This window comes from Ursus americanus, chromosome 11 (assembly GCF_024610735.1).
Source record: "Ursus americanus isolate L20-20 chromosome 11, mUrsAme1.1.p, whole genome shotgun sequence".
Lineage (NCBI taxonomy): Eukaryota > Metazoa > Chordata > Mammalia > Carnivora > Ursidae > Ursus > Ursus americanus.
Genome location: NC_142137.1, coordinates 55,842,569 through 55,869,973, shown reverse-complemented (window position 1 = coordinate 55,869,973; position 27,405 = coordinate 55,842,569). Strand labels below are relative to the sequence as shown.

Genomic DNA, 27,405 nt, shown 5'->3' with positions numbered 1-27,405 from the left:
CTAACAGTCCATATGCATGGGAACAAGTTACAAATAAGTCTATTCCCAAAAGGTCCTTAAAAAAAAAAATGTTTATACTTTTTAGTGAAAACACTTTCAAACTTAGAGATAATTCATAAGAATAGGAATAGCTCTAAGGAAGCTACTGTACCCTCTACCCAGAGCCACATATTTGTGAACATTCTGAGTTTCAAGGGAAGAGAATTCTAAGAAAGGACGCAAAAAGCTCATCACACGGAATTTCATAATGCTGAAGCTAGGGTCCATGGGCAGCAGTCAATATTTACCTAGAATCCACACACACAGCCCCGCGTAGACAACAATATGGAGTAACATAATCTCTGCCCCTGAGGAGTCGTGTGATCGGCTGGGACAGGAGAAGACGTGCCTCAGATGACACTGGGTCATGAGTTCACAGGCATATCAGAAATAATAACGGTCAAAATGATGTGCGAATGACATAGCAGACAGAAGTAAGATGTGAAACTGTGGTAGACAAGGGAACTGCTCCATGAAAATCGCTTTTAAAACCAAGTGCTAAAGGAGAAGGTCTGAGATGGGCAAGACCAGGTCACTCGACACAAAGGTGGTAACTTCAAGGGCACTGAAGCAGTTGTACTTGGGGGCAGAAAAAGGGTACAGGCATGCTACGTGAGATTCCTCATGAATTTTTGTAAAGGAAAGATTTTGTGTTAGCACATTTCGTGGAGGAGAAAAACTTGAACCTCAGACTGCATATACAATCATAGCCATCAAGCTAAAGACATAAAACTAATACCTCCAAGCCTGGTGTTCTTAGTTGTAAATTAAGCCACAGAGCCTTTGCAGCTTTTATATTAAGTATGTTATAATAAATGGAGAAAGGAACAACTTCATATTAAAAGGAAAGGCTGTCATAATTTAGGATTCAATAAGGCTAAGTGTAATAGGGCTTAAAATGACAAAAACAGAACAGCTATGAGCCTGTAAGTCTAAATAAACAATTATTACTTCCATAAAACAAGGTGTTTTTCCTCTCTTATTAAGTAAAATATTTTAGAAATCTTATTTGCAGAAACCAGTGATTCACAGGGGAGCATGGATCTCATAACAGAATGAGGTAACAACCTCACCCTTCAATGGTAACAAATGTGCGGGTAGCTGCATCAAAAGAGCACAGTGGAAATAAAAACGCGGGGTGCGGATCCCCGCGCACTTGCCTGCATCTGCTGTGTGAGCTCCCTGGCCAACCCCGCGTCCTGAAGAGCATTCTCCCGCTGAGAGGCATCCGCAAGCACGTTAACTGTGGTTTCCGCTTCTTGGATCCACTTTAGGAAGTTCTCCAGATCCCGGCGAGAGGCCTGCACTGCCCTCAACTCCGCTTCCAAGGCACTCTGTCTGTCAGCAATGCTGCAGGTAACAACACGACAGGCACGTCTCTGTTACAGTGCGAAAGTCCACATCACGCACACCCTAACAAATTAACACACAGCCTCCAAGGAACCTTTATTTATTTAAGTACCTAATGTAACTGGGACATTTATTTATATGTGTGGCTTGAATAATCCTTAATGGGAGGAGTATTGTGAATAGTGAGAAGAGGGAGAGAGACATATAAATATTAACAAAATCACAACCATATCATAAAATAATTATGACTCCATTTTACAACTCCTAATTGTATATTAAGTTATCCCCCAATGTTTTATTTCAATACCTTAGTAAAATGCCTAACACTCAGAGGAAATATCAATAAATATTCATGCAATGAGTGACTAAATGAATTCTAGGAAGCACTAAAATCAGAAGAAATACTTAAGATAAAATGAAAATAATTTAAAGGGCTTACTTTATGTATTTTAAAACAACTCAGATCAATAAAAATTGGTTCTTTAAGCTGATTTAATAATATTATATTTGAAAAACACTGGAAAATCAAGCTTTTATAAACCCATCATTAAATCTACATCAAAATTAATACACAGAAATATGGAGTTGCATGATTTAAGAGATATACATACCTGTATATTCAATCTTTAAAACTTTATATACCTCAAAGCTTCTTAAGAAGAAAACAAACAATTTTAGGTGCACCTGGGTGGCTCAGTCAGTTAAGCTTCTAACTCTGTTTCAGCTCAGGTCATGATCTCAGTGTTGTGAGATCGAGCCCTGCATAGGGCTCCACGCTGGGCATGGAGCCTGCTTACAATTCTCTCTCTCTCCCTCTACCCCTCCCTGTGCCACTCTCTCCCTCTTTCTCTCTCAAAGAAAGAAAGAAAGAAAGAAAGAGAAAAGAAAAGAAAAAGTTAAAAATGGATACTAACAATTACACCCTAGGTGTTTAAACCCAAGGGAACTGAAAACACGTATCTACACAAAATCTTGTATACAAGTTTTCAGATAGCATCATTATTTATTATAGCCAAATAACAGAATCAACCCAAATGTCCATCAATAAAGAAATGGATAATAAAATGTAGTATACCCACACATGAATTACTCAACATAAAAAGGAATGAAGTACTACTACTTGTTGCAACATGTATGAACCTTGAAAACAGGCCAAGTAAGAGAATCCAGACACAAAAGGCCACATACTATGTGATTCCATTCATATTTATATGAAATGTCCAAAAGAGGTAAATCTACAGAGAGGAAACAAATTAGTTGTTGCCTACCACTAGAGTGGAAGGCAATGGGGACTGACTGCTAATCCCAGTTTCTTTCTGGGATGATACAATATTCTAAAATTAAGAGTATTGTGATGGTTGCACAACATGGTGAATATACTAAAAAACTCTGACTTGTACACTTTAAAAGGGTTAATTTCATGGGATATGAGCTATATCACAATAAAAAGTCAGCATGGGTAATATGATCTCGTTTATACACATTTTCTATTTCATCCACTCATCTATCCATACATCATGCATCCATCCACGTCCTATATACAGGACTGTCTGTATACATAGATAAAAGGATAAACATCAGGAATGTTAATATTATAAGTTATTTCTAGGTGCTGGGATTTAGGTGCTTTACTTTCCTGTTTGTACTTTTTCTGTATTCTTTAAATTTATAATGAACAAGTATCTTCTTCACACATCCATAAGCAAATTCTTTAAATAAATGGGTAAAAATTTAAACAGAGATCATCATAGAAGATATATGGATGGCAAATAAGCACATGAAAAGATACTCAGCATCATTACTCATCAGAGAAATGTAAATTCAGGCCACCATGAGCTATCACTACATAGTAGAATGGCTTTAAGAAAATGACTATAACAAGTGCTAGTGAGAATGCAGAGTAACTGCAACTTTCATATATTGCAACTGGGAGTGTAAAATGGTACCCCCATTAAAAAACAGTCCAGCAGATTTTTTTATTTATAAAGTTAACCATGTACTCAAGAACAATCCAGCAATCCCACTCCGAGGTATTTACTCAAAAGAAATGAAAACATATACTCACACAAAACCCGTATGCAAATCTTTATTCATAATGGCCCCAAACAGGTAATAACCCAAATGTCATCAAGTGGTAAATAGATAAACTGTGGCATATGCATACAATGGAATACTACTCAACAGTAAACTACTGATAGATGCAACAACATGGATGGAATCTCAAATGCATTCTGCTAAGTGAAAAAAGCCAGACACAAAAGCTATCTGTTTCTGTTCATAAGCCATTCTAGAAAGTCATCAACCTCATCTGAACATTTACCTACTAAGAAACCTCCAATAGTGTTTGGCTGCTTACAGAATAAACCCAAATTGTTTTTCCTGAAACTCAATGTCCTCCATAATCTATCACTAATTCACTTTTCTAGCTTATCTCCCAGTTCTAATACTCTGTTCAGGTCAAAGTGGTATATGCTCCTTTTTCTCTAGGATATTCTTTTTTTTTTTTCTAAAGATTTTATTTATTTATTTGACAGAGACAGCCAGCGAGAGAGGGAACACAAGCAGGGGGAGTGGGAGAGGAAGAAGCAGGCTCCTACTGGAGGAGCCTGATGTGGGGCTCAATCCCAGAACGCTGGGATCACGCCCTGAGCCGAAGGCAGACGCTTAACGACTGCGCCCCCCAGACGCCCCGCCAGGATACTCTTAATGCTGTGCTCACCCAAAAACTTCATATACACATAAAAATGTCCTTCTGACCACCTCCACTTACCAAAATCCTACCGATCCTTAGGGTTAAGGTCTGCCTTCTTTAGAACAACCCAGCCCAATTAGATTTCCTTGCTCTGAGTTCATAAAAGGTCATTACTCTTCTTTATACAGAAATTAATCACATGTATCCCGAAAAAGCCCTTGGCTTGTGATCTTGTTTCATGCTTAAATTTTACTTTGACAGCATTACATGGGTTTGTTTTCTGTTCTCCTGTTCTGTAGACTCACTACGGGCAGAAGCAGTCTTATATGTTCTCCATATTTCTCAGAGTCCTTATTACAGTATTATAATAAGTATTTATAGAATAATGACAATCTATTTATAATGTCTTTAAACTTACCTTCCAAACACCAGTTTTCAAGAAGCTACTGAGAGATGGCTACACAAAAATCAGTTTGTAAGTCAAGAAAAAAAAAAAGATAAAGCAGCATAAAAACAAGAGATCCAAGAGCAGGAGAAGCAAACAGGCCCACATGCTAATGGTGAAAAGAGATCTCAGAAGAGACAGTGATGAACTGGGCCAGATGAGGGCTGTCATCAGCATTCCAACTGCTACATTTTCTTATTTTAACTTGACAAAACTAATGAAAGATACACTCTGACAAAACAAAGAAAGAACCCAAAAGAGAAAAGAAAAACACACATACATACAAACAAACACATGAAATCCAGGAAACAGGGATTCTAACCTAGGAGAAAACACGGAATACCCCTAGGATTATGGCTGTGCAACAGGCCTAGAAAGTATGTTTACAGAAGAAATGTCTCTAAGAAAAAAATACTAGATGTGACAGACTGCTTACTGTGATTGACTTTGTGGGAAATTATACTGTCAGACCACTGGAAAATGTGGGAAGCATTAGTAATAGGTGCAAAAAACCTAAGCACATAAAAGCAAGGCAATTACTAATTTCAGGTGAAAAAAACAGAGAGGAAGCAAAATTATAGTAAACTTCAGTGCTTGGCTGTTAATGATGTTTAGACACACATAACAATGTCAGCACTGAATATCTGTTTATCTAAAAATTCAGCAGTGGAATGGTATAGCCACTGTGGAAAACAGTATGGTGATTCCTCAAAACATTAAAAACGGAATTAAAATATGATTTAACTATTCTGTTTTTGGGCATACACCCAAAAAATTGAAAATGGGGTCTTAAAATGATATTTGTGCACCCATGTTCATAGCAGCATTATTCACAATATATGGAATATTCCACAAAATTATGGAAGCAACCAAAGTGTTCATCAACAGATGTATGGATAAGCAAAATGTAATATACACATATAATGGAATATCATTCCACCTTAAGAAGGAAAGAAATTCTGACATCTGCTACAACATGGATGAACCCTGAACACATTACACTAAGTGAAATAAGCTAGTTACAAAGACACAATACTGTACGATTCCACTTACATGAGGTACTTAGAGTAGTCAAATTCATAAAGACACAGAGTAGAATGGTGGTTTCCAGGGGTAGGGGAAAGAAAGAATAGGGAGTTATTGTCTAATGAGTAGAGAGTTTTCATTTTGCAAGATGAAAAGAGTTATGGGGATGGATGGTGGTAACAGTTGCACAACAGCATGAATATTTACTACCATTGAACTGATACTTAAAAATGGTTAAGATGGTAAATTTTATGTTATGTGTATTTTAGCACAATAAAAAAAAGTGAAAAAAATGCAATGATGAGGAAGGGAAGAGAATGATAGCATGAGAAAGCTATACCCTATATGTTTACCAGAACAGGATTAGCAATAGACAACGTCTAATACTGATGTTTTGGAAAATAATAATATACTCATTTTATGTAGAGTATGGAAATGTATAAATGACATAAGGAGAAGCCAAAAGAAGAAAAAGTAGCTGCCCCTAAGGAGGGAGACTGTGGTTGAGTAGTGAGAGAACTGCTATATTTTATAATAAACCTTTAATTTTTAAATCATATGTATATATTTCTTTACTTTCTAAAATTTAGAAGTTACCCACTAGAATTTGGGTGGTTAGTGGTGGTGGCTGGTGTTTTATCTTTCACCTAACCCCACTCACATTTTCAATTTTTAAAACATCAACAGAAAAAAGTATTAAGAATAACCAAAACAAAATCGCTTCTCAGCCTTTTGGCTAAGATCAAGTGAAGAATAACCAAAAAAAAAAAAAAGGTTGTGCCAAAAAGGTACCTAAAAGCAAAAAACGAAATGAGTACACACATGCAATTAATCGGCCATGAACAGGCAACTCTTAACACTCACATGAAATTAATGACTATAAAATTTGGTAAAGTCAAATACTTTAATTCTATAGAATCAGTATCATTTATTTTTAAGACTATTTCTATGTATAAAATAGGTTATGTGGCAAACGGCTAATGAAAAAGCAGATCATTATAGATTAGCTCTATTAAACCTTAAGAATGCCCAGACTAGAAGCAAAAGGATGCAATGTCTGAGAATCCTATGGGGTTATTTACCTATAAAAATGAAGCAATTATTAATCCTTAGTCCAGAGCTTTACTTTTTTTTTAATTTTTATTTTTTAATTTAAATTCAATTAATATATAATGAATTATCAGTTTCAGAGGTAGAGGTCAGTGATTCATCAGTCTTATATAACACCCAGTGCTCATTACATCACATGCCCTCTTTAATGCCCATCACCCAGTTACTCCATCCCCCCACGTCCCTCCCCTCCAGCAACCCTCAGTTTGTTTCCTATAATTAAGAATCTCTTATGGTGTGTCTCCCTCTCTGATTTCATCTTGTTATATTTTTTCCTACGTTTTACTTCTTTTACTTTAAATATGCTTCCTCCCCCCATTCCCATTCCCACCAATCTTCCCCGTCCAACCTAATTAATTTCTACTTTCACTTCAGAACTTGGTGCAGACACCTTCTATGGCACCTCACCCCACACATGGCATGATGTCCCTTACCCTATTAGTGTGCCATCCTGCTGTGACAAATCACCACAAACTCATGGCTTAGAGCAACCTGAGCTTATCATCTCACAGTTCCGTCAGTTAGTTTCTGAAACAGGGCTCGCTGGACTGAAATCAAGTTGCCAGCAGGGCTGTGTTCCTTTGTGGAGGCTCTAGAGATAGTTCTTTCTCCTTGTCATTTCCAACGTCCGGCTGGAGGTCAGCCATTTTCCTTGGCTCCTAACTCCTTCCATCTTCACTTTTAAACATGCATGTAATCAGCGGGGCCACTCACATGATCCAAGATAGTCTCCCAACCTTTGGAAGATATTCTGCCACCATATTACATCTCCAATCATGAGTGAAAGTGAATATTTTGTTTCTGTTTGAAGCTTCTGAATCATCAGTGTGCCTGGTATCCCCAGGGCCTATACACAATAGCAACTCAAGTATATATTGAATAAACTAATGCAAAAATAGGAATTACGTCTTCCTTCCTGCAGTATTTTAAGGACAAAATGAGGCATACACACATAAATGTATCAAGATATAGTAACACTCAATAAATTATATTTTCCCTAATCTTGTACATGAATTGAGTGAAATATCGGGAAATTAATTTTTTTACAGCATGCAAATGTGCACTTTAATAATAAAGGTCCTGGAGAATTTTTTCAAATTCACATATATCTGGGTAAAAGATATTTTTTATCATGAATGTAATTAATCATTAAAAATAGTGAACATACTAGAAGCTAAACTCTATTTACAGCAGTCCAAATTATCTTCATATTATTATAATAAATATAGATTTTAAAACCTTATAATCATAGTATATATTAATTTATATCTGATTTTTTACTATAATTTCATATGTAATTTCAAATAGAATATAGCTCAAAGGTAACATACCACCCATGTTAGTCTTCTTGAAACTAGATCCAGTGCTGAAGTATGGTACACTGGACACACTACAAGAATCTTTTACCCCTTTTCAAGGAATTTCACATGATTTATCATACTACCGTAAGGCCAAAAATAATTGCTAAAATGAGAGGTTCAGGAATGTGTATGCACACTTTATCGCACAGGCTAATAAATTACCTTTAATGCCACTTGTACATTGCTCTCAGAAGAAAACGACCTAATTCCACCACCTCTGCCATTTACTGGTTATATGGCTTGGGATAAATCACTTCAAATTTCCAATTTTTTTTTCCCATCCTTAAAATAAGTTGCTTGGACTAGATGAGTAAAGGACCCACTTCAGAGTCTCCGGGGGTCCTTTTAAAACCACATAATCCATCACTGAGAATATGAAACCTGCTAGAAGAGATCCTCCATTTTCACCCCCAACCCTTGCTTCAAATCCAGCTTCATCAAGAATCACTGCATGTAAATGAAATGCTTCTGATGGGGAGGGATGAGTGCAGTGCAGGCAGCACGAAGGTTGGGAAGTGTTCATGTGCAAGTTCCTAAGATCACATCCAGCACTGAACTCACATTTGTCTACAATTCTCAGGGAATAGTTCATATCTGGCAGTTCAGGTCGCTACATCTCAAGATCAGAAGAGCCAGAGAAGGTTCTGAGAAATGTAATGGGAGAATACAGGGGAAGGAGCGCGGTTACGGGGGGGAAGAAGGATTTCAAGTTTAGGGAATTGTGGCTACTAGACAAAGGAAGAGATTTTTTTTTTAATCTTTTTAAACTTATAAATAATAAAGAATAAGGATAGGCTGAAAATCTAACTGTAACAATATTTGAAGTTTAGAAGGGTAAGTTTAGCAGAAACAAGAATTTTTACTTCAAACAGAAATAAAAGACTACAGAATTCTTTGGGACAAGAAATGGTGCACACTGAAAATATAAATAGCTTCTCAAAAAAGATTCGAGGAATCCATGGGTGACAGATTTATAATAGTTTATCTTAAAGGGAACTGGGATTTTTTAAATGTAAACTCTCAGCTTTTCAAGAGATTTCTGCTATAAAAGCAGCTGACAGTCTACAAAATAGCTTATAGTTATTTTGTAGCATAACAAAACGTGGCCACCCACATAACTGACTTTTTTAATGGTATTTTAAAGATGTTATATAATACCTGATATTTTAAGCTACAAGATATAATATATTAATCCAGTGCGCATGTGCTTATTATAATTGGTTAAAAGAGTGAACGCAACTAGATATGTCCTTTTTTTAGAGATTTTATTTATTTGAGAAAGAGACAGGGAGTGTGAAAGAGCACAAGAAGTGAAGAGGGAGAAGCAGACTCCCCACTGAGCAGGGAGCCGGATACGGGCTCCATCCCAGGACCCTGGGATCATGACCTGAGCCAAAGGCAGCCACTTAACCAACTAAGCCACCCAGGCACCCCTCTTCTTTTTCTATTTTAATGGAAAAGAATACCTTAAGAAACCCACGGATGTGTGTTGCTAAATTTTGGTGTACTTAAAAGGTGACCTTTACAGTTACATGAGATCTAAATATATTTATCTCTTTTGAAAGGAAAATAGTGGCATCAGAAGTTTCAGTGGCATGTAGGAAACTTACAATGAAATAATTCTTTAAGCTTTTCAATGGATGCTTTCACAAGGTAATTTTGTTCTTTGGTAAATAAAATAACATTTAGCTAAAAAATGTATTAAAGCACCCTTTGGGGAAATGCAGTTGATTTGATGAAGTATTAGTCCCTGCAAAAATACCCTACAATCTATGGTCTTTTGGTGACCCAGAGATTGGGTCATCATCATCAAGCACTTAAAGATTCACTCCATGGGATGTAAGGAGACTGCTCTAAGCTGCTAATGCCACACCAATTGGGAAGCTCAAGAAAAGAGCCCCCACTGGCCCCGCACCCACTCCATGATGCCTGCCCTCGACCTTGTATAACGGAAAGGAGCAGCTCTCCACAGGGCTGCCACTGCCAGCAAGTAAATACATAAGACCAGAGAGCTGTTTCCATGACAGAATCTCTATCCCCACACCCTACTTCCCTTTCAGCTAAATCACTACCAAATAGCCGGTCTTCATTAGCCAACCAATATTGGAATGGACCTCCAATACTACTCTGCCCCTTCCCCAATCTGCCCCAATTCACCCCCCAAGCCCTTTTTCTATTATGTCCAGAAATCTATTCTATGATCAGCAGACCAGAGATCAAGTCCTTCACCTTATCCTAAGTGAAATTGGTCTCCTTAGGACCATCAGTTCCCCTGGAAAACTTTTAACAAAGTTTTTTTCTTTTCCCTCACAAATCCTACATGCCCCAGGGTGAGTAGTTGCAATAAGGGTCCTCTTCCTTGTTTTCCACTGCTACTTTCAGGCCATTGTTCCCCCACCTTCCAGGCAAAACCCTACTCTTTCAAAGCACAAGACATTTATCCACTATGTTCATATACTGACCTCCAGGCCCACGGTCCCTGCATAATGGTGATAACAATTGCTCACTACTTCAAAAGTTAAGTGATGTCTGAAAGTCAACTCAAGATCTGCCTGCCAAGCCAAAGGGAGGGACTGCAGCACCCAGCAGAAGGGACATCTTAGACACGATTAGGGCTAGGGGCCATCTCTTAGCTCCACTCCTCTACAAACACCTTCCTCTCCCCTGCTCCCGACCTCCCATCTGCCTTCTTTCTACTTGCCTCTGAGTAGATGAGCATTGCTAAACATTTATTGTAATAAACCACAAATAGGCAGCCATCACTGCCCAGAAAAACCAAAGTTCCCCCAGGAAGCTCTCAGCCCCACCGACCAGAATTCTGATGTTACCTGTGATCCTATTCATATCTCTCTCAACCCCACCTCCAGCCTCACTGACAATATACCCATGGATCATAAAGAGAGCAGAACCATTGCAGAGAATCTTTCATAGTTAACTAGGTATGTATACGTGTACGCATGTATGTGAGTAGACGTGTATACGTACACATACATATACATAGACACTCCGGGGCGAAACAACATTTCAGACCAAATCAGACATTTGCACTTCAAAAGTTACTATGAGCATTTTTCAACGGTCAATACATCTCAACTCACACTAAAAAATTTGTTAATTGGCATTAAGAGATACAAGCGGCAAAAACATGTCACAGATGAAAACGGCAGTGGTCAATGTATATCACTTAGTTAAAAATGTTAGAGATGGGCCTTTTGTTTGCAGAATCCAACGTATTGGGAGCTAGCTGTGTTTCAGAACTAAGAATTTTCTGTACAATAAAAAATTATCATTATGAATGTATCTGTATGACATAGTACACCCAAGTAGGGTCTGAGGCAGCAAACACATTAATATTTCCACAGCTAGGAACAAGGCAATTTATACCAAGCAGGAGAAATGGAGGCTCTAATAAACAGCCTCATGTCAATTCAAAGCTTTCTGTTATCAGAACGTGTTGGATTTGGGCATTGGAGATAAGGGAATGAGGCCCTGTAACTGTGAATGGCCAAATTACTTAGGCCAATTGTAATTCATACAAAACATTTCCTTTGAAAGCTGATATTAAACGTCACATATTATGCCACAATGACCATATTCCATGAGCAAGTGTAACAACCCTTCACTGCCCCCTCCCCGAATTTGGCTGACAATGACACATACACAGAATACAGCTGGAAGATAAGAAAGCCGTAATATAAGGCCTCTCAGTGACCACTGCAGAGGGCACAATGGTCACATACTGAAGAGTGTTACATTATTCATAGCAGAGGCCCCCATATCTTTCATCAGATCTGGTTTCTAAACTCGACACAGATAAGAACAGTAAGTGGAATCACAGACAGATCCAAGAGGTGGGTACACAGAGCAGTCACCAGCAATCGCTGACATTCTGATAACAAAGGAGGAAAACAAAATTATTTTTAAAGAATGTAAGAGCCTGACTGCACAGTCCAAAAGGTTTGGCTATCAGTCTCAGCTCTGTGCTTATGAGCTGTGTGATCTCGGGTACTCCTTAACTTTCCTCTGCTTCTGTTTATTCACTGACACAGCGTTAATGAAAACGCGGCCTGTCTCTTATGGTTCGAGGATTAAATAAAATAATGCATGTGCAGGGATTAGCACAGAGCCTGACAATGAGAAGACACCCAATAAAATTCATACACTAAAAATAAAGCAGAAAATCTCACAAAGCATAGCAGCCTGAATAAATTTACTACCAATTCTTCAGAACTCAGAGTAGGAAGAGCATTATCATAACTTAGTATAGAAAAATATCATCTTGGCTATGCTCTGTGACTTTGAACACGTCATCACCTTCTCTGAGCCTGAGAGCATTACATTAGACCATGCATTCTCAATGGAGGTGAGAAGTGGTTCTTTGGTGGGGCAGGGTTGGGGAGGGAAGTGGAAAAAATCTACCCTTTTTATGTATAAAGCACAACTATAAAGTACAGAGACAGATACACAGTGCACCCATGGCATGAAAATTTTATGGGAGTGGGGATCTAACAAGGCTCTTTGGGGGTTGATAATGTCAAAATGTTGAGAAACCCTGGCTTAAATGCACTGTAAGATTGTGTATAGCTCTTAAAGTTCCTTAATTCTATCTTTACAACAATAACACCAAGAATTTTTTTAAAAAAATGTTTCTTATAAGTCCATATGTTTTGTTTAAGGCAAGGAAAGATTTGTATATTCTAGAAAGGTCTCCAATTAAAACAGTTAAAATTGTAAATATCACTGTGTTTAAAAGAGAAAATCCTCGCAATACATAGAAACCCCAGCTGTCACTCATGAACAGGATCCTGTGAGCTACAGTTTTGTTGTATTTTCCTTGCTTTATAGATAGCAATATACCTAAATCATGTCTAAATTTTAATGTTGATGTATTCCCCCAAAAAATGCAGCAAGAAGATAGAATAAGCACAATGACTTGTAACTACCATAAAATTGGAACACTGTGCTTGTCTTAGCTCTGATAAATGAAAGATCACCTTGGAATATAATTCATTTTTAATTGCCTCTTCCATCAAATCTAACTACTGCTGTAGGCTGTCTTAAAATATTTACAAAGTAAAAGTAAAAAAAAAAAAATTGCAGGTGCTAAATAAAGCAGGCTTCACATTCCTAAGTGATCAGTTTTCTGGTATCATCTACAACAAAAACAGTCATACTTCTTACATATGGAGTCTTGGAAACACGCAGATAAAGTATGCTTAGGGATGATCTTAGTATTAAAGCTGTCTTAATTCAGATATAATTGACATATAAACATTGTATTAGTTTTAGGTGCAGAACATAGTAATTGGATGTAAGTATGTACTGCAAACTGATTAACACAATTAGTTAACATCTATCACCACACATGGTTACACATTATTTTCTCTTGTGATGAGAACTTTTAAGATCTACTTGGTAATACTCAAATACATAATATAGTCTTGTTAACTCTGGTCAGCACGCTGCACATTACATCCCTAGGATTTAATCCTATAACAGGAGTTTATGCTTTAAAGCCATTTTTAATTCACCCTCTTCCTGCCTTAGTTTTGGGATCCTTAGTATTATCCAAGTAAGTTGTTACAACAGAAGAAAACCATGGAGCATTGCATCAAGAACTGGGGATGTACTGTATGGTGACTAATCTAACAAAATAAGTATTATTTTTAAAAAAACAGAAGAGGAAAACAGTTGTACTAAAATGCTAGAAAGAGCAGTGTTCTAGTATCTTCCGCTTTAACTACTTGGAAGTGTTGTATTTGCTACCCTATTCTTATTTCCTCCAGAATCCTAGGTATATGTAGCAACATACATATACATATAACATATATACATATACATATACATATAACATATACACATATAACACTCATATACTGCCTCATATACATATATACATATGTATACATATACATATATATAACACTCATATACATATATACATATATACATATGTATATGTATATATACATATACATATAACATATATACATATAACACTCATATACTGCCTCATAACTCTTGTCTTTGAGTTTCCCAAAAATCTAAAATCTACTTTGCAGACTCTAACTAAAAACGACACTCTAAAAATGTATAAAACACCTCCATGTCAAACCATTACTAAATGCTTGGTCGTACTTTATTACCAGTAATATGCATCATAAAGTGTTCTAGTATCATCCATTTTATTCACTGCAAAATAAATGTGTTTTGATACAAATTAGCTTTCAGGTGGTTATATCTGAATATATAAAGATGTGTGTGAAACCATAATTTCATTAGACACAGGCATTCCCAGTACTATGCAAGAAGTAAACACTTTTTCCTGATGATGAATATAAACATGCTATCTTAAAGAGACGCTAACCACTGTTTATAGTTCCTCAGATCCTAGGTGTCAAGTGACAGAAAAATCTCTCTTATAAACACATATGCTATTTTAGACTGTTCCAAATATACTGACTAGACAGAGTAATGCAAGGAAAACAAATTATTCGAAGTCCTAAATATACATAGTAGATTTCAGAAGTCTGGCATTGGATCCATGTGTGTTCAGCTTCAACTAAGGACGACCTGGCCAAACAGCACACTATTTTAATTATATTTTTTTAAAGATTGTATTTATTTATATGACAGAGAGAGAGAGCATAAGTAGGGAGAGCGGCAGGCAGAGGGAGAAACAGACTCCCCAATAAGCTAGGAGCCTGATGTGGGCTCGATCCCAGGACCCTGGGATCATGACCTGAGCCGAAGGCAGATGCTTAACTGACTGAGCCACCCAGGCACCCCACACTATTTTAATTATAATTAGGGATAATATTACCCTAATGCATCTGTAAATACCTAACCAGTCCTTACCCCCAAAGTACTACAGGATGTATTCTAGGTTATGCTGGGAGGCATAGGAAAATCAGAACACATAAAATGATCTTTGACAAGGTTTAGACTCATTCAAGGAAAAACTCCATTGCAAAAATTCAAGTAGATAACGTATAAATATACCTTCTGTGCTAAGCGTGATAATACTAACCCAGCACAGAACAAAAATTTTTTAAAAGTAATAATAATAAGGTATACTTCTAGTAGTCACATATTTGGCATGTTTCCATGAGAAAGCCAAGCAATCAAATTCTCGCCTCTACATGCATTTACCTGCCAGGCCCTTCATGTTACCTTTGTTTGAGGTTGATCCATGATGTTTTTAAGTACTCGGTGGTTTCTTTCACATTCCTGGTGTCATCGCTACCATAGTCCTCCAGCAGTTTCTGCAGGACGTTATCGAATGCCATTACGATACCATCACCAGGACCCAGTTCTTGAAGCAATATCTAAGGTGTAATTGCAGGTGTCATTATTAGATTCAGTCACTCAGTAACTAGTACTACCTAAACACGGGTTCTCCCCATAGGTTTTAACATGTTTTAGACACAAATATCAAAAGAAAAAAGCAAATTATGGCACAAATTCTTGAACATAAGCTTAAATAAAAGTAATTCTAGAAGTATAAAGGCAAATGCCTAAGAAATGATCAGGTACACAAGCAGATGATATTAAAAGATATCTTTTCCTTTGGGAGATATTTTACTTCCTCAAACCATTTATCTTTTTCATTTGTTCTGCTGTATATCTGATCCTTATAGCAACATGCATCATACAGGACTGAATTTACTACAGAGTTCCTCTCTACATGCCTGGCAGAAATGAAAAGGGCCAATAATATGGAAGTCTTCCGTGCCCCTGGGTCACTATGTCTGTTGACAGAGTTAACTGCTTGGGCAGATCAAACAGCCAAGCAAGGTTTACTAAGAGTTGCTTAAATATCCAAACTGATGCTGAGTGTGTCCATAGGCATTGGTTTTCCACCTCTCAGCCTCTGGATCAAGCCACTCCCCATGATATCTAAACGACAAATGAATATTCCTATAATGCTTTTTATAGCAACTGGTAAAAAAAAAAAAAAAAAAAAAAAAAAAATCCATCCTAGAGTCTGAGTAGAAAAGAGCCACACTGTTGTTTAGAAATGAATACTCTGAATATCCAATGACTGAAGCATTGATCTCACTTTTAATTGTATTCCTCTTATTAAGTATCCTGGGGCCTTGCTGATTATTATATTTGAGTCATTTGGTGAAAACAATCAGCAGATGTCATAAACACAGAAAATGATCCACAAAACCAGGACTCCTGGCCACTTGATTTTTAAATTGTAACCATGGAAAGTCTACAAGTGTGAATTATAAAAACATGCTCTCATGTTTTAGATTTTGTCCTCATATATACTTCACAAATGTACACTTTTATCTTAGGCCCTTCAAAGGGCAAATAAATGTTATGCCAAAATATAACCTTAAACTATAAACTCTAATTCAAAAATATTTTCTGTAATTATAGAATTTAAAGTAGAACTTTAAAAGTACCACTAATGTTCAATATCATCAAATTTATATTCAAACCGATCAAAAAAGGTTACCTACTCTGACGATATAGATAAAATAGTTTGGTTATAAAAGTATTAAACTAATTACCTGATTTGTTCAGTACAGTAGCCTCAAATGAAAGTCTCGGAAAATTTTATAAATAAAAATAACCTTTAGGGTAGACATGGAAGAGAGCAAAAGGAGGGTTCCTGAGATCTGGAAAATATTCTCTTTCTAGATCCTGGTTCATGGTTTTGTTCCATTTACAAAGAGTCAGTGAGCGGTACATCTGGTATACCAGGCATATTTTTTTTTTTTTTTTTTACTTGTTGTACCTCCCAAAATTTTTCAAAAACCTTCCTGGTCAAATTCTTTATATAAATTTCAATGTATATTTTAAGCACTGGTGAAAACATCATGACAAGGGTCGTAAAAATTACAGTTAACAATTGAACAAAAAAGTATATCCAACAAACTGATAATGCCAAAAAAAACCCTCACACAAATCTAATGAGTCTTACTTGACTATCAGAAATCTGCTTGATAAGTGGATCCCTTCGGGCTTGTTGGAGAATATAGAGTCGAGCCTCATATTTTCTCATAAGTTCCTCAGTTTCCTCCCTGTGGTCATCCCACTGAAGACTGTCAATAATCATATCCTCCAGTTGCTGCTGTCTTAACTCGACACCATGCTGAGTATTGTCCCACTGGTTCTTGACCTTTTCCACTGGAGAAGGCATATAAAAATAATCCCAGAAAGTAACTATCAGGAAAGGGGAAGAATACATGATACCAAATTTATCATAAGTAAGGTTATAAATAGAAAAGAAAATGAAGGCAAGTTAGTATATACATTTTAAGGGAATTTAATACATGTCTGACACACTCTTGTACAACTGATACATTTCTGAAACTATTCTTGAAGAAGAATCTTGAATTAAATTCTATTTTAACTGCCCTGAAATATCTCACAATAAAAATATCTGCTACGGATAAACCAAAAATTAAAAAGAAAATAATTCTTATCCATTTCTATCCAATGTATATTCACATTCCCTGGTTTGATGAAGGTAGAGTTTAACAATACTCTATGACAGAACTTTAACACACAGATGCAGTCACTTGTCATCCTCAAAGGAGATACTCTAAGGTTGTCAAGATTTTACAAGGAAATAATCTATTTTAGGATACTTTTCATATTTGTTTTACTGTAGCAGGATACCTGTCTACAAGAAAGTATTTTTATACGTTCAAGAGAAACAGTAAAACCAAATTAGATTCAAGTTCTATATAACCATAGCTCTTTACCATAAAAAAATCCATATTAGTTCTTTTCTCTTTCTTTTTTATTGTTCCTTTCTATTTCTCTTTCTTTCTCTCTTCTGTCTGCTCTCCTCCTTTTTTCTCCCCTACCTTCTGTCCTCTTGTTTTTAACATGGAGGTAAAGAAAGAGAGATCTAAAGAAACTTAAACTTTTGATTAATTACTTCATGAGTAGTTCATGATCTTGAACTGAAGCACTAGTAAAGAAGAGCTTTGAACAACTTCAACAACCCATTGATAATAAGTAGGTAGGAAATTAAAAGTAGATGTCACACAGACTGGAGAGCAATAGTTAAACACCAGGCCAACAAGAACTGAACTATAAAATAACATTGCAGCTAAGTCATATTAGGACCTATTGGTAAAATTCTTGGGATAACAAAAGGTTACAGGAAGCCATAAGAGTGACCAATTTAAGATGGTTCAGAAAACTGAAAATTATACTTAAATGCAATAATTTTTAAAAATTGCTCATTGAGATTTTCTGTTTTAAGCTATCTTGTTTAACAGTGTAAACAGACTGCCTAAGTTTTTCACTTAAAGAGAGAATGAATTTATCATAATGTTCTACTTGTCAGTTAAAAAGTTAAAGTACTTATGACCAATCCAATACTAATAGAATCTTTTAATACTGAAATAAAATGAAAGACATCAAGTGAGAGCACATATCACAGGTTTATCATTAAAAATGAGCCAACTATTCTATTCTTTGTGAACAGTGCTAAAAGCAGGTTACTATAGGCGGTACACTCCTGCTGAGATATTTTTTTCATATGATGAATAATTCTATGCAAACAAACAAAAAAAGAGAGAAAACAAAGAGAGGGAGTTAAATTGGAAAGGGAAGATATTCAGAAGAAGAAAGAAAAGTCTTGTCAAAAACCTTAAAAGAAACTTTGGACAAACAGAAGTGGTTAAAAAAAAAATAATAACAAGATAGTATTTTGTAAAAGTGAAATGGAGACGACTTTGTAATAGTTTGGTGTTACTAAGGCAGAGCAGCTCTTCTGCCATGTGATGGGAAACGGAACCCCTCCAGAGTTCCATAACCGGCACAAGCAACCCATCAATTAAAAAAGGAAAGAGGGATGGGGCACCTGGGTGGTGCAGTAGGTTGAGGATCCGACTCTTGGTTTGTTTCCACTCAGGTCACGATCTTGGGGTCGTGCGATCGAGCCCCGCGTCAGACACCATGTTCAGTGCTCAGCAGGAAATCTGCTGGAGATTCTCTCTCCCTTTCCTTGTCCCTCTCCCTCTGCCCCTCTCCCCTCTCATGTTCTCTCTCTTCTCTCTCTCAAGTAAATTAATAAATCTTATTTTTAAAAAGAGGGAGAAAGAAGGAAAATGGCTTATGTAGTAAAAATAAACCAACATTGTAAGACAAAAAGTTCTCTAACTCATCTCTTCCAATAACATTGCTGCTGCCACGTTTGTTTTAAAATCGAAACGCCCTTTTATAGGAGGAAGGGTTGACTTTCTTCCCTTCAGAAATATTAGACCAGGTAATAAAATACCTTCCAGTTTATAGTCTGCCACAAATATTTATTAAGTACTTAATTTGTATTGGACACTGTGGGAGGCCCCAGGGCCAGAAAGGTGAATATTCACCATCTACGGGAGAGAAAATTAAACTAATTGTGAGATCTACAATGACATTTGGGGGGGAAAGCCACAGTAGGAACTAAAGATAGAAAATACAGTTCACCAGGGACTAGTAGAGGGTGGGAAAGACTTCACAAAGCGGGTGACATTTTAGCTGCTGAGTAGAATTTCACCGGGGGAGAAAAGGCCAAGAGGAAAAAAATAATGCAAATAATTAGGAACGGCCAGGACATTTTAAAGAATTTCTACAATATAGAATGGCTACAGATGGGTGGAGGGCTGTATGAGAGGGGGGATGATGAAAGCAGGCTGTGACCATCCCTCCGTGACATTTTTGAGAATTTAGACTTTGTTTTATACACCATACAGATTTAACAGATGCTTTTAAGTCAGAAAGCAAAATGAAACAGGGGTCTTTGCTGTGGTTACTGTGCATTTATTTTTTATCTTGTTTTTATTTTGCTTTTAGCTAAATTATTCCCAAATTAGTACCAGGCCCATAGGTACAAGTGCATTGCTCAATAAATGCTTTTTGGAATGAATTTGGAGAAGAGAAGTTAAAAGACATAACAAGATCTGGTTTTCTTAATTAATTATAATGGAAGCATGGGTTTGCATTCCAATTGTTTTCTCTAACTTTTGTTTTTTGATTCCATTAAGAGAAATCCTAACTTGGAGCCCCTGGATGGCTTAGTCAGTTAAGTGTTTCACTCTTGGTTTTGGCTCAGGTCATGATCTCAAGGTCACAGGATCAAGGTTGGTCTCCAAACTCAGCTCAGAGTCTGCTTGGGATTCTCTCCCTTCCTTTCCCTCTGCCCCTTCCCCCACTCACGTGCACAGGCTCTGTCTCCCCTAAACCAATCAATCAATCAATCTTTTTTAAAAATTTAAAAATAAAAGAAATCCTAACCTAAAAGAAAAAAATCTAATGTACCAGTAATTACTTAAAAGTAATAATGTAAACACTTTAAGGAATTCATGGACTAGTAACAAGATTCACAAAAAATAAAAATCAAAGGAAAACTATAGTTATTAATAAAGTATCAAATATCAAATAATATTAATTTCTGGTCGAGTAATCTGTGAAAATGTGTGTGTTACCATTTTCAGAGAAAGAGGATGATATATAATTTTTTTTAAAACATACATTTTTCTGTGATTGCTGTTCTCACATCTGAACTGGAAGCTTTATTTTTCAAATTCTGTGCCAATGTAAAAACATAATCAAGCTGAGGATGACGTTGTTCTAAGTCAGCCTTTGTGATCTGTTAAGAAAAAATGATTATTAAGATAGTTAATAAGCCTTACCCTAAGAGTACTACTAACAAAGCAAAACCGGTGTGCTGACACCAAAATTGTTGTTTTCCTCTTATACAGGAGAGTGAGGCATCAGCTATATAGCCGAAAAGAACAAGGCTTGAACTCAAAGGTCCTGGGTTCAAATCTCAGCTCTGCCACTTATCATGTGGGTCACCTGACAAGGCACTTCAGTCTCTGTGTTTTTGTCTTCACGAAAAGAAATAATAGAAAACTTACAGCTCAGCCATATCAAGTCTGAGGAGATTCGATGAAGAAAATCCCTACGAGAAAACGGTCTAAAAACCTTAGAAGTGCCTTCTGATAACACCTTGTGTGTCTGCCCTACACGAGATATAAACACAAACTAATGTCACCTACAGGGATGGGGGTGAGGCATTCAAAAGATGCTATTGGAATAACATATAATAATTAAGTAATTATTTAACAAATTGAATAATCTCAGACATGAAAAACACTGCTCTAAAGAGTTCATCTCAGTACTAATAAATAGGGGCAAAAAGTTTAAAAAATCAGGAATACAGTGTGTTTTAAGCATAGAACTAACAAACAGCTGTAACGATTAGAAAACACAATTTCCAATAAGTACAAACAGGATGGCAAAGATTCTCTCCCAGCTCTTCCTCTTTATAAATTCACTAATTTTGCAGATTTCGATTAGCTCTAAAGTGTCAAATATTATTTCTAAATGGATTATTCACAACTTTTAATCCTGAATCCCAGAGAGACATTTCAATGAAGGCTGATTATTTCCTTCTAAATGGCCCAGGAACCTCTCAACACATCTGAAACAAAATCACTCAAACCCTCATCCACAGCCCATTTCTTCTATTCCTTATTTCCACTAATTGCAATAGCATCATGTTAGCCACTCAGAAAGGGCTCCTTTGCTTGCTTTAAGCATCTCTTGCCTCCAATTTATCCTAAGCACTAAAAAGCAACCCAGCCTTCTCATCAACGCAGAGCACTGTTACCATCAGTCCATAGCCACCATGAAAAAAGGAAAAGAAAAGGGGGAAAAGATGCTTGCCAACTGCTTACAGACTAAAAGCCCAATGGGCCTACGCTTAAAACACAGTCAACGAGCTCCTTCCCAAAGTGAACTTGAACCTGTCTTTGCTATCTTACTTGCCACTACACGTCTTTATTGCACAAATGTTGACCCAACATCCTTCATGCTCCCCTGCCTCATGTCTTTATTCACTCTGTTCCCTATGTCAGGAATGTCATTTACTTTATCTCCAGAGGTCAAAATCCCACAGAGTCTGCCTTCATCACTGTGAACTAAGCTCCTTCCTCACCCTGGCTCCCCGAACAGGTGGCTTGGACCTCTCCCACGGCTTCTCTAAGATTCTGTTTTGCTGCAGCAACTTGTCTACCTATGTGAATTCAGTGCTTCACCACACTTTGGGCATATTTTTAATCTGGGGATAAAATTAATACCTACTTCAAAAGACTGTTAAAAAAAGGGAATGAGATACAACATGTAAAATACTTAGAAAACTACCCAGCACACACTAAGCACCCAATAAAAGCTAGCAGTAGCTACTGTTATTATTTTATGGTATATTCCCAATTTCTATCTGGTATGTTCTCTTCAGTATCCCTTTGCAACACACAGCCTAGAACCCAGTACACAATGAACACTGAACATTTAGCGTAGATGGCCTATGTAGAGTGACAAAATTCTAATCAGGAGATTCTCACTTCTAAAGTGAGCAGTTAAATAAGCTCATTATGAAGTAGTTGAAAAGGTGCATTAAATCTCTCATGAATTTACTTTTGTACTGATGTGCCTCACTGTACGGTATCAGTTTTAGAGTTTAAAATACACTGAGTCTCTAACTTCACATTGGTAAACCTCATCTCACAAACACACTGGAAAGGCAAGACAAGCTTTACTCTTGGGAGCCAGCCAAACATAGCATGGCGGTTTGACAGAGAGTTTTTTTAAAGCTCATTCTCCCAGAGTTTAGGACAAACAAGGGAGATCCAAACAGATCTTGTCTGTTTCTGTGTTGTGGTATTTCCCTGACAAGTCTTTACACAATGTACTTACTTTCATTCGGGAAACTGTCTTATTGATCTCTTCTATATCCCCGACAGTGACAATGTTGGACTTCAACATCTGGTCGATCAGGACCAGCCAGTCAGCTAGCTCTGTGATCGTTTTATCCAGATCAGCAGGAACTGAAATTTCCGAAGTACGAGGAGATTGAACAGGAAGGTCTGACGCAGAGGATACTAGCACCACCTTTTGGACACCGGGATGAGCTGAAATTTAAAAACAAGGCAAAGTATGAATACAGCAACAGATGTTCTGATTGTGGTGGCCTAGTGGTGATGTGTGTGTGTATATTTACATAAAATTTAGTTTAACTAAAAAAGAAAAAATTGTAGGAAGTTTTTATTTTTTTCACACTAAAATGACAACGGCATTTCCTGTCCTCTCTCCATGTCTGATGTAGCCATAAAGCCAATTAAATCGTCCCACAACATTGTGGGGCCGCAAAAACTCAAGACGTCACTGACACCAAGAGAAGAGAAAATAAAAAATAAATCAACCACAGGAAAATTAGGACCGTGATTTTATTTTGTCAAGATGTTTGCCTTAAAGTCAATTAATTCTAATTTTCTATTCTTTCCCAATTAACTTTATAAGAGGAGTATGAGTTATTCTTAGTAAAATTGAAAGAGGGCTTCAACTACTTCCATTTGACCTCAAACTTTCTAATTGATTAAGTTCTTCTTTCAAGGGTATCTCTGAACTCAGGCAAAAGACCCTGAGGGCAAAGCATCCCCTGATGGGAGGGAAGCCATGCTACCCCGTCAAGCAATGAGCACTGCCCAGAGTCAGCAAGTCCCCCTGTGCTTGACTCCCGGACGATGACTGACTTGACCTTCACTGCCCACCTGCAGGTACACACCGACCTTTGTCCCACATTTTCCTTACATAAACCTGGAAAGATTTTTCGGCACTTTGGGGATAGTCTTTGAGACCCCAGTCCATTGTCTTCCCGATGCTGGCCTCACTGAAATACATCCCTTTCTTCTTTCACCACCACTGGTTTCTCTGCCTTTGGATTTTGCCGGCGGCCAGTGGCCGAACCCAGTCTCTTTGGGACCCTAGGTGCCAGGGGCTCCTGCACCTCTGCGCCCCAACTACAAAACCACTGTGAATACTTCTGTTATAATCTATGTATATATTCACGAACTTTTAGTTAATTCTTATCCTGCAGCTGGCTAATACTTACAGTGCTCCTGAAATTTTACTTTAAAAAGGAATGTGCAAGGATTACCTTCTTCTGTGGCATATTTTGCACATTTTTGATTACCACCTTAGTATAAATCTCCCAAAGTAGAATTCCTCGATCAGAAAATCAAGAAGTTTAATGTATCTCATACTTGCTGACAAACTGTTTTCCTTAAAAGTTGGAAATCTGGACTTCCAGCAGCAATGTAGGAAACTGAGGAAATTCCTACGTCCACACCAACAATATTCTATTTCAGTGGAGAAACACATCCTTCACCACGGTCTTCAGTTATTGCTTTTTGATTGTCGATGAGCACAAATTTTTTTATGTTTATTAACCAAATATGGTATAATTTACAACTGTGTTCTTTATCTGCTTATTAGTTGGAATGAACTCTTTTTACAGGAGAGATGAACCTTTGCCATATTGCAGAAAACAACATTTCTACTTTAGGATTTAATTTTTGTTTCTTTTTAACATACCGATGTTAACAAACCTGTAGTGATCAAACCCATAAATTTGTCTTGGGGGATTGTTTTCCTAGAACTTTTAAAGTTAGACTCTTGTCTTTTCCAAAGATTTGATTTTTTTTTCTATTTTTTGTTTGTCTATTTTTGTCTTGTTTTGTTTTTAAGAATGGGAGGCTGTTGTTTTTTTCTTTAGTTTTGATATAAGAGAGAGTTGAATGAATCATTAGATCCATCTGGAATTCACTTTAGCATACGATATATTAAGTGAGACTCAAATAATTTTCTAGAAAATATAGTCAATCTATAAATTCAGCACAATTCTAATAAAAATCCCAGCAAGTCTGTGCATAACTTGACAAAATCATATATTCAAAATCTGATTTTCAAATCAAGATAGAAAAGGGCCGCAAACAGTCAAAACAGAGGGTTATGCCCTACCTGATATTTAGTTGTATCACTTTGCTAATAATGAATGATTAACTCAGTGTTTTATGGACCCAGACATGCAGAGACCACTGGAAGAGAAGAGCCACAGAGCAGAGGTGGCAGAGAAACCTGACCTTGGCACAGACTGCATTAAAGATCAATGAGGAGGAATTTACTGGCCAATAAATGATACTGGCAAGAGTGGACACCCACGGCTGGAGCGGGGAGATGATGGGACAGAATTTGACCTCACACGGACCCTGGGAAAATTAATTCTTGGTGGATTAAGGACCTGAATATTAAAACCAAAATTGTACAACTGTTCGTTGAAAATATAAAAAAAAGAATCTTTATGACTTCAGAGTATTAAAAATGTTCTAAAAACACGCCAAAGGGGGAAGCTATTAATAGACCGTTAATGTTTAAGAATTCTGAAAATAGCACCATTAATAAAGATGTTAGAAGCCATAGACTAAGGGAGACGGTATTTGCAACGCACACTCTAAACAAGGAATGTGTAACCAAAATAATTTTGTAAGCTCCAAAAATATCAACAGACAATCCATGAAAGAGGAACAAGAAAGAAATAAACATGAAAAAAAGACTCAGTCACACAGGCGTCTGGGGAAATGCAAACTGAAATAAAATGCCCTATCTCTCTCTATAGGTCACAGGTTCACAAAATAACCTCTGGGGAGCTCTGGGTACCCAGAAACCCTTCCAAGGGCTGCGGATGCCCAAATTATGATTATCATAATAAGTGATTTGCCTTTTCACACTCATTCTTTCCCAAGTATAGAGTCTTTTTCTAATCTTTTTTTAATTTAAATTCAATTAATTAACATATAGTGTTTATCAGTTTCAGAGGCAGAGTTCAGTGATTCACCAGTCTTATATAATACCCACTGCTCATTACATCACATGCCCTTCTTAAAGTCCATCACCCGTTACCCTATCCCCCCACCCACTTTCCCTCCAGCAACTCTCAGTTTGTTTCCAATGATTGAGAGTCTCTTATAGTTTGTCTCCCTCTCTGATTTCATCTTGTTTTATTTTTCCCTCCCTTCCCCTATGATCCTCTATTTTGTTTCTTAAATTCCACATATGAGTGAGATCATATAATAATTGTCTTTCCTGATTGACTTATTTCGCTTAGTATAATACCCTCTAGTTCCATCCACATCATTGCAAATGGCAAGATTTTTTTTTTTTCCCGATGGCTGAGTAGTAGTATTGCACTTTATATGTATACCACATCTTCTTTACCCATTCATCTGTTGATGGACATCTGGGCTCTTTCCATAGTTTGGCTATTGTGGACACTGCTGCTGTAAACATGGGGATGTAGGTGCCCCTTTGGATCACTCCATTTGTATCTTTGGAGTAGTGCAATTGATGGGTCATAGGCAGCTCTATTTTCAACTTTTTGAGGAACCTCCATACTGTTTTCCAGAGCAGCTGCACCAGCTTGCATTCCCACCAACAGTATAAGAAGGTTCCCCTTTCTCCGTATCCTCACCAACATCTGCTGTTTCCGACTTGTTAATTTTAGCCATTCTGACCGGTGTGAGGTAGTATCTCATTGTGGTTTTGAGCAGTTTTTTACTCAAGGCTACATGACATGTGATATCATAACAGACCAAATGCAGAAGTGGATATGAGAATCCAGGTGTCCTCTAATTTGCTAGATACTAAAAGATCTTCAAAAATGCAAAGCAATGCCACTTTTCTAATTAAATTTGTTTTTGTCTTAGAAACACTAGTTTCTAACATTATATTTATAAAAATATATTATTTATACTAACATATAATAATAAATGGATTCATTAGTGCTATTTTTTAAACGATTTTATTTATTTATTTGACAGAGAGAGCGAAAGAGCACAAGCAGGGAGAGCTCAAGCAGAGCAGAGAGAGAGGGAGAAGCAGACTTCCTGACGAGCAGTGAGCCTGACACAGGGCTCGATCCCAGGACCCCGGGATCATGACCTGAGCCGAAGGCAGATGCTTAACCGACTGAGCCACCCAGGTACCCCTCATTATTGCTATTTTAAACAAATTAATAAATAATTCTTCAAATTTCTGTTTTATTATATTTATAAACATAACTCACACAATGAAAGCTCTTTGAGGGGCTTCAATGATTTTTTTGAAGTATAAAGGGGTCCTGAGAACACAATGTTGAAGTGCTGATAACATGGAGAATAACGAGAGCCCTCACAGGGCTGGTGGAAGCGTGAACTGAAACAGAAGTTCCCCCTATTTTGTGACCCAGCAATTCCACCACTAGATACCCTAGAGAACACCTCACATACCATTCTGCCCCATCCTCACTGTCACTTTCTTTGTTTCAAAAAAGTCAAAACAACCGAAATATTCATTCATTGTTTCAAATCATCCAATACCTAGTTGGGGCGTACTGTGTACAAGGCACTGTTCTAGATGCCGCAGGTATGGGAGCGGGCAAGACAAAGAGCCCGCTCTCACGGAGCCTGCATTCTGGTGGGGCAGACGGACAGAGGACATGAGGTAAAACCAATACAAGAAGATGGAGAGAGGCAGGATGTGTTTGA

The 27,405-nt window shown here is 37.1% G+C and overlaps 1 protein-coding gene across 13 annotated transcripts in view; it reads right to left on the bottom strand.

Moving 5' to 3' along the window:
* The window catches only part of UTRN (utrophin), a 486,188-nt gene that overhangs the window by 225,349 nt on the left and 233,434 nt on the right, over positions 1-27,405 (bottom strand). For 10 of the 13 annotated variants that reach the window (XM_087865550.1, XM_087865558.1, XM_087865551.1 and 7 more), the window contains 5 exons: positions 22,742-22,956; positions 20,513-20,630; positions 16,962-17,203; positions 15,197-15,351; positions 1,200-1,389 (listed from right to left, as the gene is read on the bottom strand). In XM_087865550.1, the coding sequence (XP_087721676.1) occupies positions 1,200-1,389; positions 15,197-15,351; positions 16,962-17,203; positions 20,513-20,630; positions 22,742-22,956 (920 nt within the window). The remainder of the gene's footprint in view (positions 1-1,199; positions 1,390-15,196; positions 15,352-16,961; positions 17,204-20,512; positions 20,631-22,741; positions 22,957-27,405) is intronic. The other 3 variants (XM_087865561.1, XM_087865555.1, XM_087865557.1) reach the window with 1 other exon arrangement.